The 21152-nt window shown below is 47.3% G+C and overlaps 1 protein-coding gene across 4 annotated transcripts in view; it reads right to left on the bottom strand.

The window, feature by feature from the left end:
- Window positions 1-20699, bottom strand: part of serinc1 (serine incorporator 1) — a 32531-nt gene extending 11832 nt beyond the window's left edge. Inside the window, exons 1-7 of one of the 4 annotated variants that reach the window (XM_079531363.1) lie at window positions 20521-20699; window positions 8812-8973; window positions 8438-8473; window positions 7671-7813; window positions 5822-5901; window positions 3948-4085; window positions 1381-1550 (exon numbers count right to left, since the gene is read on the bottom strand). In XM_079531363.1, the coding sequence (XP_079387489.1) occupies window positions 1381-1550; window positions 3948-4085; window positions 5822-5901; window positions 7671-7813; window positions 8438-8473; window positions 8812-8973; window positions 20521-20559 (768 nt within the window). In that variant the 5' untranslated portion in view covers window positions 20560-20699. Of the gene's footprint in view, window positions 1-1380; window positions 1551-3947; window positions 4086-5821; window positions 5902-7670; window positions 7856-8206; window positions 8243-8437; window positions 8474-8811; window positions 8974-20520 lie in introns of all 4 variants that reach the window. The other 3 variants (XM_079531364.1, XM_079531362.1, XM_079531361.1) reach the window with 3 other exon arrangements.
- Between the last annotated feature and the right edge of the window lie 453 nt (window positions 20700-21152).

Genomic DNA, 21152 nt, shown 5'->3' with positions numbered 1-21152 from the left:
ATGTTACTGCGATCAAGACAATGAAAGCAGATCTGTGACTGTGAGATAGATTAGGCGAGGCGATCATCATCTAAGAAAGCAGAGTTATGAAGGTTTATAGTCGGACATTGACAGGCAGATATAAAAATAAACACAATAAATCAAAATCACACCCCTGTGAAGTGAGCGGTGCAACTCTACTTCTCCACTTATTCACTACAGCTCGCTATATACGGACTGAGACAGAAAGTCATGTAAACCTTTTATTTACAGTTTGGTCTGTAAACTTCTACTGTAATAATAAAAATCACACCCCTGTGAAGTGAGCGGTGCAACTCTGTTCTCAACTTATTCACTACAGCTCGCTATATACGGATTGAGGCAGAAAGTCATGTAAACCTTTTATTTACAGTTTGGTCTGTAAACTTCTACTGTAATAATAAAAATCACACCCCTGTGAAGTGAGTGGTGCAACTCTGTCCCAGAGTTGCACCACTCACTTCACAGGGGTGTGATATTACAGTAGAAGTTTACAGACCAAACTGTAAATAAAAGCTTTACATGACTTTCTGCCTCAGTCCGTATATAGCGAGCTGTAGTGAATAAGTAGAGAACAGAGTTGCACCGCTCACTTCACAGGGGTGTGATTTGTATTATTACAGTAGAAGTTTACAGACCAAACTGTAAATAAAAGGTTTACATGACTTTCTGTCTCAGTCCGTATATAGCGAGCTGTAGTGAATAAGTAGAGAAGTAGAGTTGCACCGCTCACTTCACAGGGGTGTGATTTTTTATTATTACAGTAGAATTTCTTTCCTTATGAAAGCAGAGAGTCTTCTGTTTCATACGGTATATAGTATTTATATGTCGCTATAGGCCTTATTTTGTGAATATTGAGGAGTTCACGTCCATGTCTTCTCTGAAGTTATCTGGTGGGCACAAGCTGCATTCAATAACCAATTACTGTCTAACTGTAGATGGGATCAATGTGTACTGTTTTCCACGTAAAAGTACACATTCAGGGCTTTCATTCGGTGTATAGGATGTATAGGATATTTATTGGGTTAAATTTTATATCTGCCTGTCAATGTCTCTGACTTTAAACCATCCATAACTCTGCTCGCTGTTCAAGATAACCACTTCCAGGCAAATGCAGGTGTTGCAAAAAGGTCAATATCTCCAGAATGGAACATGGTAAAATCAAAATGTATTTTCTAAATTGAAGTGGACAAGTTCAGCTTTCTTTTGATGTATGCGTGTGATTCTCGCTATAAGAGAACATTTTGCTGTGGGCCCCCGAACAAGGCCTTTGTGCAATGTTAAACGGTAGCAACATCAAAATAGGCCTGGGGAGATTCTGTAGCAATCAAAGTGTTAACAGTAATTAACAGTAGTAATTACCTGTATTTGGGGTAGAATACTCAGCACAGACGCTCCAACACACAGTAACATGTTAACACTGATGAACACTTTGTTTTCAGTGCAGCCGTCTGTGTGGGTGTAGTACACGTAGAACACCACCAGGGACACCAGAGAGAGGGCGTAGTTCACCGTGGTGGCAGACAGGAGCGCTGTGGAGACAACATGACATCACAGGGGTGAAAGGTCAAACAGAGACATGATGACATCACAGGGTTCAAATGTCTTCTGACAGTTTTCTGGAAAACCTCGTTTCAATAGCAGTGTAGTGTTGCATGGTGGGTAGTGTTGCATGGTGGGTAGTGTAGTGTTGCATGGTGGGTAGTGTAGTGTTGCATGGTGGGTAGTGTTGCATGGTGGGTAGTGTTGCATGGTGGGTAGTGTTGCATGGTGGGTAGTGTAGTGTTGCATGGTGGGTAGTGTAGTGTTGCATGGTGGGTAGTGTAGTGTAGTGTTGCATGGTGGGTAGTGTAGTGTTGCATGGTGGGTAGTGTAGTGTTGCATGGTGGGTAGTGTAGTGTTGCATGGTGGGTAGTGTAGTGTTGCATGGTGGGTAGTGTAGTGTAGTGTTGCATGGTGGGTAGTGTAGTGTTGCATGGTGGGTAGTGTTGCATGGTGGGTAGTGTAGTGTTGCATGGTGGGTAGTGTAGTGTTGCATGGTGGGTAGTGTAGTGTAGTGTTGCATGGTGGGTAGTGTAGTGTTGCATGGTGGGTAGTGTAGTGTTGCATGGTGGGTAGTGTAGTGTTGCATGGTGGGTAGTGTAGTGTTGCATGGTGGGTAGTGTAGTGTAGTGTTGCATGGTGGGTAGTGTAGTGTTGCATGGTGGGTAGTGTAGTGTAGTGTTGCATGGTGGGTAGTGTAGTGTTGCATGGTGGGTAGTGTAGTGTTGCATGGTGGGTAGTGTAGTGTAGTGTTGCATGGTGGGTAGTGTAGTGTTGCATGGTGGGTAGTGTAGTGTAGTGTTGCATGGTGGGTAGTGTAGTGTTGCATGGTGGGTAGTGTAGTGTTGCATGGTGGGTAGTGTAGTGTTGCATGGTGGGTAGTGTAGTGTAGTGTTGCATGGTGGGTAGTGTAGTGTTGCATGGTGGGTAGTGTAGTGTAGTGTTGCATGGTGGGTAGTGTAGTGTTGCATGGTGGGTAGTGTAGTGTTGCATGGTGGGTAGTGTAGTGTTGCATGGTGGGTAGTGTAGTGTAGTGTTGCATGGTGGGTAGTGTAGTGTTGCATGGTGGGTAGTGTAGTGTTGCATGGTGGGTAGTGTAGTGTTGCATGGTGGGTAGTGTAGTGTTGCATGGTGGGTAGTGTAGTGTTGCATGGTGGGTAGTGTAGTGTAGTGTTGCATGGTGGGTAGTGTAGTGTTGCATGGTGGGTAGTGTAGTGTTGCATGGTGGGTAGTGTAGTGTTGCATGGTGGGTAGTGTAGTGTTGCATGGTGGGTAGTGTAGTGTTGCATGGTGGGTAGTGTAGTGTTGCATGGTGGGTAGTGTAGTGTTGCATGGTGGGTAGTGTAGTGTTGCACGGTGGGTAGTGTAGTGTTGCATGGTGGGTAGTGTAGTGTTGCATGGTGGGTAGTGTAGTGTTGCATGGTGGGTAGTGTTGCATGGTGGGTAGTGTAGTGTTGCATGGTGGGTAGTGTAGTGTTGCATGGTGGGTAGTGTAGTGTTGCATGGTGGGTAGTGTAGTGTTGCATGGTGGGTAGTGTTGCATGGTGGGTAGTGTAGTGTTGCATGGTGGGTAGTGTTGCATGGTGGGTAGTGTAGTGTAGTGTTGCATGGTGGGTAGTGTAGTGTTGCATGGTGGGTAGTGTAGTGTTGCACGGTGGGTAGTGTAGTGTTGCATGGTGGGTAGTGTAGTGTTGCATGGTGGGTAGTGTAGTGTTGCATGGTGGGTAGTGTAGTGTTGCATGGTGGGTAGTGTAGTGTTGCACGGTGGGTAGTGTAGTGTTGCACGGTGGGTAGTGTAGTGTTGCATGGTGGGTAGTGTAGTGTTGCATGGTGGGTAGTGTAGCATGGTGGGTAGTGTAGTGTTGCATGGTGGGTAGTGTAGTGTTGCATGGTGGGTAGTGTAGTGTTGCATGGTGGGTAGTGTAGTGTTGCATGGTGGGTAGTGTAGTGTTGCATGGTGGGTAGTGTAGTGTTGCATGGTGGGTAGTGTAGTGTTGCACGGTGGGTAGTGTAGTGTTGCATGGTGGGTAGTGTAGTGTTGCATGGTGGGTAGTGTAGTGTTGCACGGTGGGTAGTGTAGTGTTGCATGGTGGGTAGTGTTGCATGGTGGGTAGTGTTGCATGGTGGGTAGTGTAGTGTAGTGTTGCATGGTGGGTAGTGTAGTGTTGCATGGTGGGTAGTGTAGTGTTGCATGGTGGGTAGTGTAGTGTTGCATGGTGGGTAGTGTAGTGTTGCATGGTGGGTAGTGTAGTGTAGTGTTGCATGGTGGGTAGTGTAGTGTTGCATGGTGGGTAGTGTAGTGTTGCATGGTGGGTAGTGTAGTGTAGTGTTGCATGGTGGGTAGTGTAGTGTAGTGTAGTGTTGCATGGTGGGTAGTGTAGTCTTACCTGCATACCAGCAGCGTGAGTTCCCCTCCTCCATCTTCTCCACCCAGGACTCGTTCCAGGAATGAGCAAAATCAATGAGTAGAACCAGCTGGATGAGAATGAAGCAGAACGCCCCCGCCATGCCGATGTAGAACCACACTGGAATTAACATAATTAACATCATTAATACACATGTAGAACCACACTGGAATTAACATAATTAACATCATTAATACACATGTAGAACCACACTGGAATTAACATCATTAACATCATTAATACACATGTAGAACCACACTGGAATTAACATCATTAACATCATTAATACACATGTAGAACCACACTGGAATGAACATCATTAACATCATTAACATATTTAATGAATACTATCAGAATGAAGCAGAACGCCATGCCGATGTAGAACCACACTGGAAAACAATTGTGACTATTTTTGACACAGAGAAAACAAGACTAAGTGTTCAGGAGAGGAGAAAACAAGACTAACTGTTCAGGAGAGGAGAAAACAAGACTAACTGTTCAGGAGAGGAGAAAACAAGACTAACTGTTCAGGAGAGGAGAAAACAAGACTAAGTGTTCAGGAGAGGAGAAAACAAGACTGACTGTTCAGGAGAGGAGAAAACAAGACTAACTGTTCAGGAGAGGAGAAAACAAGACTAACTGTTCAGGAGAGGAGAAAACAAGACTGACTGTTCAGGAGAGGAGAAAAACTGATTTTTAAACATGTAGCTAGGTGTAATGTTAGAGTCCACAGAAGACATGTAAATATGAAATAAATGCTTAAACATGTAGCTAGGTGTAATGTTAGAGTCCACAGAAGACATGTAAATATGAAATAAATGCTTAAACATGTAGCTAGGTGTAATGTTAGAGTCCACAGAACTGAACATTTCAAGCCTGTTTTCTCAACTCGCTGTTTCTCTGCAAGACATTACTCTATAAGCCATATCTCCAAAACTGGTGGGTCAAACTGAACAACAGATATGTCAATTTGAAGCTGTGATTCCCTGGTTTCATATAAGAAAAATCAATGACTTAGCCGTGGTTAGAAGCAGTCACAATTAATAACATCACACTTCACACAACATTGCACTGTTGTGACGAAAAGAGAGTTGAGCCAGAAGGCAAAGCTCTCTGTCTACCGAGCAATCTTCCTTCCTACTCTCACCTATGGTCATGAAGTGTTCCTAATCTATATATGGTCATGAAGTGTTCCTACTATTATGGTCATGAAGTGTTCCTACTCTATATATGGTCATGAAGTGTTCCTACTCTATATATGGTCATGAAGTGTGGGTCATGACCCAAAGAATAAAGTCGCGAATACAAGCGGCCAAAATGAGTTTTCTCTAATGGGTGGCTGGCATCTCTCTTAGAGATAGGGTGAGAAGTTCAGTCACGCGAGAGAGACTCAGAGTAAAGTCGCTGCTTCTTCGTCTGGAAAGGAGCCAGCTTAGGTCGTTCGGGTATCTGGTTAGGATGCCTCTCGGGCGTCGTCCCAAGGGAGGTCCTCGAGGCATCTGGTTAGGATGCCTCTCGGGCGTCTCCCTAGGGAGGTCCTCGAGGTATCTGGTTAGGATGCCTCTCAGGCGTCGTCCCTTAGGATGCCTCTCGGGCGTCTCCCTAGGGAGGTCCTCGAAGCATCTGGTTAGGATGCCTCTTGGGCGTCTCCCTAGGGAGGTCCTCGAAGCATCTGGTTAGGATGCCTCTCGGGCGTCTCCCTAGGGAGAAGGGTGGTGAAGGGCCCCTCTGGGATGAAGAAGGGGTAGGGTTAGGGGTTAGGGTTCAGTCAGGGTTTCCTTACCAGTGGTAAAGGGCCCCTCTGGGATGAAGAAGGGGTAGGGTTAGGGGTTAGGGTTCAGTCAGGGTTTCCTTACCAGTGGTAAAGGGCCCCTCTGGGATGAAGAAGGCTCCCACAGTGATGGCCACGGTGGCAGCAAACTTAAAGAACCAAAACCTGAAAGAAAAAACGCCAACATGTTACTTTTCATCATCACAAAAAGTGTTCTTCTCTAAAGCCTCTACTTTGAACTGCTTGTTACGGCCCAGGTAGTGTTCTCTAAGCACACATGGGCAACTGGTGGCCCGGGGGCCACATGAGGCCCCCACCTTCACTTAATGTGGCCCTCAGGTTAATATCAACTGGTGGCCCGGGGGCCACATGAGGCCCCCACCTTCACTTAATGTGGCCCTCAGGTTAATATCAACTGGTGGCCCGGGGGCCACATGCGGCCCCCACCTTCACTTAATGTGGCCCTCAGGTTAATATCAACTGGTGGCCCGGGAGCCACATGAGGCCCCCACCTTCACTTAATGTGGCCCTCAGGTTAATATCAACTGGTGGCCCGGGGGCCACATGCGGCCCCCACCTTCACTTAATGTGGCCCTCAGGTTAATATCAACTGGTGGCCCGGGAGCCACATGAGGCCCCCACCTTCACTTAATGTGGCCCTCAGGTTAATATCAACTGGGAGCCACATGCGGCCCCCACCTTCACTTAATGTGGCCCTCAGGTTAAATATCAGAATACTGATGCATTTAGAAATATAGCAAAAATAGCCGATCTACAAGCTCAAAACGTGTCGCAGTGCGTTTTGAGCTTGTAGATCGGCTATTTTTGCTCTGACAGTAATATGCAATGTGACCCTAGTCCCCCGATCTAAAGCATCTACTTTGAACTGCTTGTTACAGTCTGTGTCTCATAGGAGGGCTGTGGGCAGTTCAGAAACCAGTCTGTGTCTCATAGGAGGGCTGTTGGCAGTTCAGAAACCTGTCTGTCTCATAGGAGGGCTGTGGGCAGTTCAGAAACCAGTCTGTGTCTCATAGGAGGGCTGTGGGCAGTTCAGAAACCTGTCTGTCTCATAGGAGGGCTGTGGGCGGTTCAGAAACCAGTCTGTGTCTCATAGGAGGGCTGTGGGCAGTTCAGAAACCTGTCTGTTTCTGGGGCAGTTCAGAAACCTGTCTGTGTCTCTGTGGGCAGTTCAGAAACCTGTCTGTTTCTCATAGGAGGGCTGTGGGCAGTTCAGAAACCTGTCTGTGTCTCTGTGGGCAGTTCAGAAACCTGTCTGTTTCTCATAGGAGGGCTGTGGGCAGTTCAGAAACCTGTCTGTTTCTGGGGCAGTTCAGAAACCTGTCTGTGTCTCTGTGGGCAGTTCAGAAACCTGTCTGTTTCTCATAGGAGGGCTGTGGGCAGTTCAGAAACCTGTCTGTGTCTCATAGGAGGGCTGTGGGCAGTTCAGAAACCTGTCTGTGTCTCATAGGAGGGCTGTGGGCAGTTCAGAAACCTGTCTGTTTATCATAGGAGGGCTGTGGGCGGTTCAGAAACCTGTCTGTTTCTCATAGGAGGGCTGTGGGCAGTTCAGAAACCTGTCTGTTTCTCATAGGAGGGCTGTGGGCAGTTCAGAAACCTGTCTGTTTCTCATAGGAGGGCTGTGGGCAGTTTAGGGTAACTGTGCTTTTTTCTTGTTATACAGTATATTGTCATTTATTTTCCTCTTGCTGTCCCTGTATTATATCTGTATTCTAACGTTTTAGATCTGCATGTTCAATGTGATGACGTTTTTTCTTAAAAAAGAACAAAAAAAGGAAAACTATGAATGTATAAACATGCCTGGAGAATGAAGCCCCTGGAGGGTTTTTAGGCTTTCTCCTTCACATTTTTTATTGACCTTGTGTATCATTTTCTAAATATTTTTGTATGTGAAATAAACAAACAAACAAACTCACCCGTTGTGCAGAGGAGCTCGAGGATCGTGGCTGCTCTTCACTTTGATCATCAGCATGGAGAACAGCAGGAAGAACATCGCCATGCCGAAACACGTCCGGTACACGGCCTTGTACCCGACCAGGACGTCACAGTTCACCTTACCCTCTAACCCTGGTACCACACCGCCCTCACAGAACCCTGGAATCTATAGAGACATTATATTATTATAGATACAGGGCCTGGTACCCCTGGTACCACACCGCCCTCACAGAACCCTGGAATCTATAGAGACATTATATTATTATAGATACAGGGCCTGGTACCCCTGGTACCACACCACCCTCACAGAACCCTGGAATCTATAGAGACATTATATTATTATAGATACAGGGCCTGGTACCCCTGGTACCACACCGCCCTCACAGAACCCTGGAATCTATAGAGACATGATTATTATTATAGATACAGGGCCTGGTACCCCTGGTACCACACCGCCCTCACAGAACCCTGGAATCTATAGAGACATGATTATTATTATAGATACAGGGCCTGGTACCCCTGGTACCACACCGCCCTCACAGAACCCTGGAATCTATAGAGACATTATATTATTATAGATACAGGGCCTGGTAACCCTGGTACCACACCACCCTCACAGAACCCTGGAATCTATAGAGACATTATATTATTATAGATACAGGGCCTGGTACCCCTGGTACCACACCGCCCTCACAGAACCCTGGAATCTATAGAGACATTATATTATTATAGATACAGGGCCTGGTACCCCTGGTACCACACCGCCCTCACAGAACCCTGGAATCTATAGAAACATGATTATTATTATAGATACAGGGCCTTGTACCAGGCCAGAACTTCACAGTTCACCTGACCTGATACCAGACCACCTTCACAGAACCCTGGAATCTATAGAATATATAAACACATTAATATTATTATTATAGTCAGAGATCACAGAGCTGTCAGTCAGAGAAGCGCCTAGAAGCGTTTATATTCCACTGTCACATCTAAAGTCACAGACAGACAGGCAGGCAGGCAGACAGACAGACAGACAGACAGACAGACAGACAGACAGACAGACAGACAGACAGACAGACAGACAGACAGACAGACAGACAGACAGACAGACAGCTGTCTCACCTTCTTCAGGTGTCCCTCCATGCCGGGCATCAACATGACACAGGAAGTGGCCACGCCCAGCAACAGGAAGAAGGCGTAGATGAGCCGAGTGACGGTGGAGTTGTTTCCACTCGGACAGCAGCTGGACAACAGACAGGGGGCGCTGCCGCACAGGCAGGGGATCTGGAACAATATAAATACACATTATAACAGACAGGGGGCGCTGCCGCACAGGCAGGGGATCTGGAACAATATAAATACACATTATAACAGACAGGGGGCGCTGCCGCACAGGCAGGGGATCTGGAACAATATAAATACACATTATAACAGACAGGGGGCGCTGCCGCACAGGCAGGGGATCTGGAACAATATAAATACACATTATAACAGACAGGGGGCGCTGCCGCACAGGCAGGGGATCATGAACAATATAAATACACATTATAACAGACAGGGAGCGCTGCCGCACAGGCAGGGGATCTGGAACAATATAAATACACATTATAACAGACAGGGAGCGCTGCCGCACAGGCAGGGGATCTGAAACAATATATATATACACGTTATCCATCTCTAATAATTTATATTTTATATTTAGAGATGTGTTATATCCATCTCTAATTATTTATATTTTATATTTAGAGATGTGTTATATCCATCTCTAATTATTTATATTTTATATTTAGAGATGTGTTATATCCATCTCTAATTATTTATATTTAGAGATGTGTTATATCCATCTCTAATTATTTATATTTTATATTTAGAGATGTGTTATATCCATCTCTAATTATTTATATTTTATATTTAGAGATGTGTTATATACATCTCTAATAGAGCACCGAAGTCTGACGTCACTTTCAGTAGAGGGCACCAACACACAGGTTCGTGTATTTTTTTATTTGTATTGAAATCTCCATAGGGCGATTTTATGTCGCTTCATATAAGAACTGTGTTTGAAAAATAAACCGACCACCCCGGCGTTTCTGTCAGGGGAGTGGCTGTGCGTTGTTAATGATGTCCATTCATATTTGATACAGCCAGTTTCTAGAGAAAATGGAATGAATGTGACTGCAAAAGCCTTGAAACTACATATGAATGCAATGTCGCTGAGCATATACGTCACGCCCAGCTGTCAACATATTGCGTTCCTGAGATTCCTCGTTGGCGTAAGCCCAGCTGGTGGTGACTCGACTCGTACTAACCACGATACATTATATATCAATACAATAAAAATAAAAATAAACGTAATTAACGTTCAGTTTCTGTTGTGCGACGGGCTGCGGGCAGAAGCAGCCTACCCGGAAATGTAGTCTCTGGGTTGTTTGGCTCGTTTCTAACGCTTATTTTGTTACTCTTTGGGTATATTTGTACATTTCCACCTTCAGTCGATGCTTCATATCCATATGAGTGAAAAGGCCGGGGTGATCGGTTTATTTTTCAAACACAGTTCTTATATGAGGCGATCTAAAATCCCCGGAGATTATAATGCTTATAAAAACCTACACGAACCATGGGACTGGCGCCCTCTAGTGATAGTAGAGGGCAGTGACGTCAGGACTTCGGTGCTCTATTATTTTTGCGACCGCAGGTTGCAAAATAATTTACTATGAAATTGTGCATTTCCCGTCTCTGTGTTGTTTGGTTGGTTGGTCACCCGTGACATATCACGTGACATCATCATCAGGACATCCCTGATGATGATGTCACGTGACATATCACGTGACATCATCATCAGGAGATCCCTGATGTCATCAATATTGGCCAGCAACTCTACATCTGACCTCAAAGCCTTAGATCTCCATATATGGATATAAGTCAGAACCTGTTCTGACATTCAATATGTTGATCCTTCCCCATCCATCCTTCCTCTTCCATGTCTCCCTATTGACTGATACCTGTCCATTTAAACTCTAGACGGGCCTGTTGACTGATACCTGTCCATTTAAACTCTAGACGGGCCTGTTGACTGATACCTGTCCATTTAAACTCTAGACGGGCCTGTTGACTGATACCTGTCCATTTAAACTCTAGACGGGCCTGTTGACTGATACCTGTCCATTTAAACTCTAGACGGGCCTGTTGACTGACACCTGTCCATTTAAACTCTAGACGGGCCTGTTGACTGATACCTGTCCATTTAAACTCTAGACGGGCCTGTTGACTGATACCTGTCCATTTAAACTCTAGACGGGCCTGTTGACTGATACCTGTCCATTTAAACTCTAGACGGGCCTGTTGACTGATACCTGTCCATTTAAACTCTAGACGGGCCTGTTGACTGACACCTGTCCATTTAAACTCTAGACGGGCCTGTTGACTGATACCTGTCCATTTAAACTCTAGACGGGCCTGTTGACTGATACCTGTCCATTTAAACTCTAGACGGGCCTGTTGACTGATACCTGTCCATTTAAACTCTAGACGGGCCTGTTGACTGATACCTGTCCATTTAAACTCTAGACGGGCCTGTTGACTGATACCTGTCCATTTAAACTCTAGACGGGCCTGTTGACTGATACCTGTCCATTTAAACTCTAGACGGGCCTGTTGACTGATACCTGTCCATTTAAACTCTAGACGGGCCTGCCCCAAAGTTTATTAGTGCAGCCGCGCCCGGCAGCCGGTGAAAACTAGAGTTCGAAGATTAAGGCCCAGCCCTACCTGGGCCCTCATCAAACCCTTACACTCAAGACACTCCCCCCGCTGAAACTCTTAGATCTCCATATATGGAGATCTGACCTCATCAAACCCTGTACACTCAAGACACACTCCATATATGGCCAGTACATTATTCATTCCATATGTTGATCTGACCCCGCCACCCAGGCTGCATGCCCTTTATGTTGGGTGGGCCTAAAGGGTGAGGTCGCTTCTCCACCTCACCCTTTAGGATGGGTGGGCCAGAAGGGCGAGGTCGCTTCTCCACCTCACCCTTTAGGATGGGTGGGCCAGAAGGGTGAGGTCGCTTCTCCACCTCACCCTTTAGGATGGGTGGGCCAGAAGGGTGAGGACGCTTCTCCACCTCACCCTTTAGGATGGGTGGGCCAGAAGGGAAAGGTCGCTTCTCCACCTCACCCTTTAGGATGGGTGGGCCAGAAGGGAAAGGTCGCTTCTCCACCTCACCCTTTAGGATGGGTGGGCCAGAAGGGTGAGGTCGCTTCTCCACCTCACCCTTTAGGATGGGTGGGCCAGAAGGGAAAGGTCGCTTCTCCACCTCACCCTTTAGGATGGGTGGGCCAGAAGGGCGAGGTCGCTTCTCCACCTCACCCTTTAGGATGGGTGGGCCAGAAGGGCGAGGTCGCTTCTCCACCTCACCCTTTAGGATGGGTGGGACAGAAGGGCGAGGTCGCTTCTCCACCTCACCCTTTAGGATGGGTGGGCCAGAAGGGTGAGGTTGCTTCTCCACCTCACCCTTTAGGATGGGTGGGCCAGAAGGGCGAGGTCGCTTCTCCACCTCACCCTTTAGGATGGGTGGGCCAGAAGGGAAAGGTCGCTTCTCCACCTCACCCTTTAGGATGGGTGGGCCAGAAGGGTGAGGTCGCTTCTCCACCTCACCCTTTAGGATGGGTGGGCCAGAAGGGAAAGGTCGCTTCTCCACCTCACCCTTTAGGATGGGTGGGCCAGAAGGGCGAGGTCGCTTCTCCACCTCACCCTTTAGGATGGGTGGGCCAGAAGGGTGAGGTCGCTTCTCCACCTCACCCTTTAGGATGGGTGGGACAGAAGGGCGAGGTCGCTTCTCCACCTCACCCTTTAGGATGGGTGGGCCAGAAGGGCGAGGTCGCTTCTCCACCTCACCCTTTAGGATGGGTGGGCCAGAAGGGCGAGGTCGCTTCTCCACCTCACCCTTTAGGATGGGTGGGCCAGAAGGGTGAGGTTGCTTCTCCACCTCACCCTTTAGGATGGGTGGGCCAGAAGGGCGAGGTCGCTTCTCCACCTCACCCTTTAGGATGGGTGGGCCAGAAGGGCGAGGTCGCTTCTCCACCTCACCCTTTAGGATGGGTGGGACAGAAGGGCGAGGTCGCTTCTCCACCTCACCCTTTAGGATGGGTGGGCCAGAAGGGCGAGGTCGCTTCTCCACCTCACCCTTTAGGATGGGTGGGACAGAAGGGCGAGGTCGCTTCTCCACCTCACCCTTTAGGATGGGTGGGCCAGAAGGGTGAGGTCGCTTCTCCACCTCACCCTTTAGGATGGGTGGGACAGAAGGGCGAGGTCGCTTCTCCACCTCACCCTTTAGGATGGGTGGGCCAGAAGGGTGAGGTCGCTTCTCCACCTCACCCTTTAGGATGGGTGGGACAGAAGGGCGAGGTCGCTTCTCCACCTCACCCTTTAGGATGGGTGGGCCAGAAGGGCGAGGTCGCTTCTCCACCTCACCCTTTAGGATGGGTGGGCCAGAAGGGTGAGGTTGCTTCTCCACCTCACCCTTTAGGATGGGTGGGCCAGAAGGGCGAGGTCGCTTCTCCACCTCACCCTTTAGGATGGGTGGGCCAGAAGGGCGAGGTCGCTTCTCCACCTCACCCTTTAGGATGGGTGGGACAGAAGGGCGAGGTCGCTTCTCCACCTCACCCTTTAGGATGGGTGGGCCAGAAGGGTGAGGTCGCTTCTCCACCTCACCCTTTAGGATGGGTGGGCCAGAAGGGTGAGGTCGCTTCTCCACCTCACCCTTTAGGATGGGTGGGACAGAAGGGCGAGGTCGCTTCTCCACCTCACCCTTTAGGATGGGTGGGCCAGAAGGGTGAGGTCGCTTCTCCACCTCACCCTTTAGGATGGGTGGGACAGAAGGGCGAGGTCGCTTCTCCACCTCACCCTTTAGGATGGGTGGGCCAGAAGGGCGAGGTCGCTTCTCCACCTCACCCTTTAGGATGGGTGGGCCAGAAGGGCGAGGTCGCTTCTCCACCTCACCCTTTAGGATGGGTGGGCCAGAAGGGTGAGGTCGCTTCTCCACCTCACCCTTTAGGATGGGTGGGCCAGAAGGGTGAGGTCGCTTCTCCACCTCACCCTTTAGGATGGGTGGGCCAGAAGGGCGAGGTCGCTTCTCCACCTCACCCTTTAGGATGGGTGGGCCAGAAGGGCGAGGTCGCTTCTCCACCTCACCCTTTAGGATGGGTGGGACAGAAGGGCGAGGTCGCTTCTCCACCTCACCCTTTAGGATGGGTGGGCCAGAAGGGTGAGGTCGCTTCTCCACCTCACCCTTTAGGATGGGTGGGCCAGAAGGGTGAGGTCGCTTCTCCACCTCACCCTTTAGGATGGGTGGGCCAGAAGGGCGAGGTCGCTTCTCCACCTCACCCTTTAGGATGGGTGGGACAGAAGGGCGAGGTCGCTTCTCCACCTCACCCTTTAGGATGGGTGGGCCAGAAGGGCGAGGTCGCTTCTCCACCTCACCCTTTAGGATGGGTGGGCCAGAAGGGAAAGGTCGCTTCTCCACCTCACCCTTTAGGATGGGTGGGCCAGAAGGGTGAGGTCGCTTCTCCACCTCACCCTTTAGGATGGGTGGGCCAGAAGGGCGAGGTCGCTTCTCCACCTCACCCTTTAGGATGGGTGGGCCAGAAGGGCGAGGTCGCTTCTCCACCTCACCCTTTAGGATGGGTGGGCCAGAAGGGCGAGGTCGCTTCTCCACCTCACCCTTTAGGATGGGTGGGCCAGAAGGGTGAGGTCGCTTCTCCACCTCACCCTTTAGGATGGGTGGGCCAGAAGGGCGAGGTCGGCGGTGTGTTATTTCTGGATAACAGACCGCTCAGCTCTATAACAGACCGCTCTATAACAGACCGCTCAGCTCTATAACAGACCGCTCAGCTCTATAACAGACCGCTCTATAACAGACCGCTCAGCTCTATAACAGACCGCTCAGCTCTATAACAGACCGCTTAGCTCTATAACAGACCTCTCAGCTCTATAACAGACAGCTCTATAACAGACCGCTCTATAACAGACCTCTCAGCTCTATAACAGACCGCTCTATAACAGACCGCTCAGCTCTATAACAGACCGCTTAGCTCTATAACAGACCTCTCAGCTCTATAACAGACCGCTCTATAACAGACCGCTCCGCTCTATAACAGACCGCTCAGCTCTATAACAGACCTCTCAGCTCTATAACAGACCGCTCAGCTCTATAACAGACCGCTTAGCTCTATAACAGACCTCTCAGCTCTATAACAGACCGCTCTATAACAGACCGCTCCGCTCTATAACAGACCGCTCCGCTCTATAACAGACCGCTCCGCTCTATAACAGACCACTCAGCTCTATAACAGACCGCTCAGCTCTATAACAGACCGCTCTGCTCTATAACAGACCGCTCAGCTCTATAACAGACCACTCAGCTCTATAACAGACCGCTTAGCTCTATAACAGACCACTCAGCTCTATAACAGACCGCTCAGCTCTATAACAGACCGCTCTATAACAGACCTCTCAGCTCTATAACAGACAGCTCTATAACAGACCGCTCCGCTCTATAAAAGACCGCTCAGCTCTATAACAGACCGCTCTATAACAGACCGCTCAGCTCTATAACAGGCCGCTCTATAACAGACTGATCCGCTCTATAACAGACCGCTCCGCTCTATAACAGGCCGCTCTATAACAGACCGCTCAGCTCTATTACAGGCCGCTCTATAACAGACCGCTCAGCTCTATAACAGACAGCTCTATAACAGACCGCTCTATAACAGACCACTCAGCTCTATAACAGACAGCTCTATAACAGACCGCTCAGCTGTATAACAGACCGCTCAGCTCTATAACAGACCGCTCTATAACAGACCGCTCTATAACAGACCGCTCAGCTGTATAACAGACCGCTCAGCTCTATAACAGACCGCTCCGCTGTATAACAGACCGCTCAGCTCTATAACAGACCGCTCTATAACAGACCACTCTATAACAGACCACTCTATAACAGACCACTCTATAACAGACCGCTCTATAACAGACCGCTCCGCTCTATAACAGACCGCTCAGCTCTATAACAGACCGCTCCGCTCTATAACAGGCCGCTCTATAACAGACCGCTCCGCTCTATAACAGACCGCTCTGCTCTATAACAGAGCGCTCAGCTCTATAACAGACCGCTCAGCTCTATAACAGACCGCTCCGCTCTATAACAGACCGCTCTATAACAGACCGCTCAGCTCTATAACAGGCCGCTCTATAACAGACTGCTCCGCTCTATAACAGACCGCTCCACTCTATAACAGACCGCTCAGCTCTATAACAGGCCGCTCTATAACAGACCGCTCTATAACAGACAGCTCCGCTCTATAACAGACCGCTCTATAGTTGAGTCACAGACTAAGGTTCTGTGACCATCCTCTGGCAAGGATGTTTTGATGATTGATTTGACCTCTATGGACCCTTTATAAAATATTTAGCCCCCAGGTCCCTCGCAAAAATCCCGGCATTTTTTGCTAGAGGGACAAATTCAAAATGGCGCCATAGCCAAAAATGAACTTTTGATCCAGATGACCTAGAATCATGCATGAAGACACTTTTCCATACAAGTCAACCATGAGGATTCCAAATCTGACACCATTTTAATCATAATACCTAGTTTTGGCCCCGAAATGCAAGATGGCCACCATCCACTAGAGTAAAAACATTATTTTTGAATAGGAAAGTAATCTTTTTGGGGTTTGTAATTTTTACAGACACAACACACACGTGTCAGAACATTCTGTGCCACTGGTTTCTGAATCATCAGATTCAAATGACTCCACCCTCCTCCTCTGTGCATCATTATCCTCATCCTCCTCACTCTCAACCTCCTCATCCTCTTCAACTGGCCCTGGTGCAGGTATCACAAAACGCATGCCCTTTGCCATTTTACTGGGAGATCATCCTGTGTATGTGTACGTCCTCATCACTCTGCTCAAGGCAGAGACCCCAGACACAGTGTGTGATGATGAGTGCCATCAACAAGCACTATACAAGGGGAGTGAGCTAGGAGAGCACTGGAGGATGATGCTGATCTCAAGAATCACATCAGCAACCTTTTCTCCCAATTGGAGGTCAGTGCACTGGCAGACTACTGGAGGGACTTCCTGTCCATGCCATATGTGCTAATGCAAAATGTGCATTCAATCCATATCTGCTGGGAAGAGTCAGCTCTTTGCGTGCTATGCAGCCGTGGATGGTAGAATACGACAACAATAAGAATGGGAGGTGGCTGCCTGACTTCTGGGCGATGCGGACAGCTCTTCCTGCTGAACAGGTTGCCTTCCTTCTACTAACTTCACTCAGTCCATCACAGGTCCAACCCCTATTCCAACATGGCCTAGGACATGTGGATTTGAATGTACAATGAACAAGGGCAGCAAAATTAAGTCAGGCTGGCTCTCCATCCTCCAAAATGAAAAGCTGTTGCTGGTGCAACTCAGAAATGTGACCCGCATAAGAGTGGCTCACAACACTCTTGCCACCCGAAAAGAAGCCAAGAGGAAGCACACGGAAAGTGCCCCGAAACGGATGCGAGAAGATGAGCAGTGTGTGCAGAACCTGATTACATGCATGGATGAGTTTGACTCATTCCTGTTTCCACCCGGGTTGCGCACGCAGATCCGACACAACAAAGGTTCGACATAAGGAAATCACCCGTTGTTCCCGACATGCGTTGGTCTGACATGCGTTGCACCGTGCTTGCGGTTAGGGTTAGGGGTTTGGTTTAGGTTGTCGGCCTAATGACAGTCGGACCAATAGTATGTCAGAACTAAAGCCTGTACCCTCGCACCCTACCGTCAGCCATGCCTTCCTCTAATTGTTTAGTTTCGTTTATTTCGATCAATTCAACAGTGTAACATAAATCATTACCTAAAATATTCACATTCTCTTATAGTTGAAGCTCAAAGCTTACTGATGAGTTCATTGTGGACTTTAAATCAGTCCGTTCTGCAGGAGAGGATAAGTTGAACATCTTGCAGGACAGAGTGTTAAGTAAGAATAAATCTCTCCATGCATGCGTAGAGAAGATTGGCGAGGAACTCAAGGCAAGAGTTCAGCCCAGCCCAGCCCTGCCCTGCCCCACCCCGCCCCACCCCGCCCTGCCCTTTATATATATATATGTATTTATTACTCTATATGAGCTGTGTGTATACAGGAGTACTGATGTATTTATTACTCTATATGAGTTACTGATTTATTTATATAATCTATATTTATATCTATATTATTTATATTAATCTATATGAGCTGTATACACTATACAGGGTTAGGGTTAGCCCCTAACCCTGTATAAACCATACACTATACAGGGTTAGGGTTAGCCCCTAACCCTGTATAAACCATACACTATACAGGAGTACTGAATGCGTGATTTCTTTCTACAAACGCTTTAAGACATAGACCCGCCCTTGGTGACGCCCCGCGCGGCCCGCCTGCCTCTGATTGGCCGCGAACCCTCTTATTGGCTAGCTTAGCTATGCTGCTGCTGTCAGAAGAAGAGTAGAGGAAGTAGGGAGAGACGCAGGGAGAAGCTTAGCGATAATATTAAAACGTCAACATTGATCTGTCGCCGTCACTGTAGCCTATTTATTAGAAAACCCTACATCGTCGCCGCATGACAATCATAATCATGACATGATTCATGACGGTGAACTTATGTTATGAGTCTTTATGACAAAGTCAATAACAGTATCCATAAGAAAGCACGCTAGAGATGTCAACATAAACATGAAACATTATTGTACTGTAAAAAGGGACTTTGTTATACTATTCCCTTCAGCTGTATCCTTTGTAGTATTAGACCGAATATGGACACACTGTATTTATTAGAACACCCAACATTGTGATCAAATCACAATTCAATCAAAGCAAACTGCGTAAACAATATTAGTAAATACAGACACACGCTAATCACCACAAACACTTTATTTATTAGAACACCCAGATCGAATCACAATTCATTCAATCAAAGCAAACCGCATAAACAATATTCGTTTGCCTTTAATTCTGGAGCGTCATCTGTGCCTTTAGAATACTACGCCTATCGCCTGTCATCATCTGTCACAGGGCGCCGCCATCTCTGACTGTTTCTGACATTGACAACAACGAGCTCTGGCCAATCAGACGCGCGGGGCGTCACCAAGGGCGGGTCTATGTCTTAAAGCGTTCGTAGAAAGAAATCACGCGTACTGCATAGAGCACCGAAGTCCTGACGTCACTGTCAGTAGAGGGCGCCAGTCCACAGGTTCATGTACTTTTTATTTGCATTGTAATCTCCATAGGGGGATTTTAGATTGCCTCATATAAGAACTGTGTTTGAAAAATAAACCGATCACCCCGGCCTTTTCACTCATATGGATATGAAGCATCGACTGAAGGTGGAAATGTACAAATATACCCAAAGAGTAACAAAATAAGCATTAGAAACGAGTCAAACAATCCAGAGACTACATTTCCGGGTAGGGGGGTGGGGGGGTGGCTGCATCTGCCCGTCGCACAACAGAAACTGAATGTCAATTACGTTTATTTTAATTTTAATTTTATTGATATTTAATGTTTCGTGGTTAGTACGAGTCGAGTCACCACCAGCTGAGCTTACGTCAACGAGGAATCGCAGGAATGCAATGTGTTGACAGCTGGGCGTGACGTATATTAGCAGCGACATTGCCTTCATATGTAGTTTCAAGGCTTTTGCGGCCACATTAATTCAATTTTCTCCAGAAACTGGCTGTATCAAATATGAATGGACATCATTAACGACGCACAGCCACTCCCCTGACAGAAAGGCCGGGGTGGTCGGTTTATTTTTCAAACACAGTTCTTATATGAAGCGACCTAAAATCGCCCTATGGAGAATTCAATGCAAATAAAAAAATCACACCAGTGTGAACTGAGTGGTGCAAGGTCTTATATAGTCTGATCAGCTATGTCAGTGACATCACACACTAACCATAGCAACCATGCTCGTTTTTTTGGTACGAACACGTGTAAACGGGTACAAAGCCAGTTGTTGGAGTGGTTTGCACCACTCAAAAATACATGAACCTGTGTGTTGGTGCCCTCTATTGAAAGTGACGTCAGACTTCGGTGCTCTATACTGATGTATTTATTCCACCACTAATGATGATGTTGTTTTCAAGTCAACTTTTCCAAGAACTGTGTGTGTGTGTGTGTGTGTGTGTGTGTGTGTGTACTGTGTGTGTGTGTGTGTGTGTGTGTGTGTGTGTGTGTGTGTGTGTGTGTGTGTGATGCAATCCTGCATCAAATATCAACCCACACAGTGACGTCACGCAGCCTTCAAACAGTCTATAAAGAAAATAAATATAAATCTATAAAAAAATAGGAATGATTATTTATATTTATATTTATATGAATGGATCCAAAAAGTAACGGGAAATGATCCGTTATTTAAAGGCCTGCACGCACGCACGCACACAGCTCCATGACGAGGCATCTAATAGTGATAATCACGCACACACTAATGATAATAACACGACGACGACGAAATAATAATAATAATAATAGCTTTAACGTCGAGGCCTGTAGTCTACAGTAACAGTAACAATAACCCTTCAGAAGTCAAAACAAACAGGATGTTTCCAATAAAACAACAGTTATCATATAAATAAAACACAGACATTATTTATAATATTATTTATATGATTCATAGATTAGTTCCACAGAAAAACGAGACGTCTTTGTGTTGTTATTATCGTCATATCGTCTCGTTTGTAAACATCAGTGTTTTATAATAATAATAATAATAATAATGATAATAATAATAATTACCCAGCTGGCCATGGAGCACAGTCCCAGCACTGCTCCCATGATGACGATAATGTGATAAATATAATACAAATAGAGACGATTAAACCGTTTGTGGAGGATGTGTTTCTGACTGTCTGTCTGCTTGATGCTAATGCTGCTAATGCTAACGCTGCTGCGGGTTGCCACGTTGTGTGAGAGAAAAAGGCAAACCAGGTATACTAGAAAGAACAGAGGTTTTCAACCAGTGGTCCTTGAGGGGGTCCCAGGTGGTCCACCATGTGGTCCGGGGACCCCCAGGGGTCCTTGAGGGGGTCCCAGGTGGTCCGCCATGCCATCCATAAGGGTCCATTTGGTTTCATTTAACGCTCTCAAGAGTTAAATTATTGTTAAACATCTGTATTACTTGATTTTCAAGAAGTCTACACAATTAGAGCATGTAGAATAATTGTTATTTTGATCAATGTTTGCCTGTTGAGGGGGTCCCAGGTGGTCCACCATGTGGTCCGGGGACCCCCAGGGGTCCTTGAGGGGGTCCCAGGTGGTCCGCCATGCCATCCATAAGGGTCCATTTGGTTTCATTTAACGCTCTCAAGAGTTAAATTATTGTTAAACATCTGTATTACTTGATTTTCAAGAAGTCTACACAATTAGAG

The sequence above is a fragment of the Electrona antarctica genome, assembly GCF_951216825.1.
Source record: "Electrona antarctica genome assembly, contig: scaffold_223, whole genome shotgun sequence".
NCBI lineage: Eukaryota > Metazoa > Chordata > Actinopteri > Myctophiformes > Myctophidae > Electrona > Electrona antarctica.
This window is presented reverse-complemented; position numbering and strand designations above follow the sequence as displayed.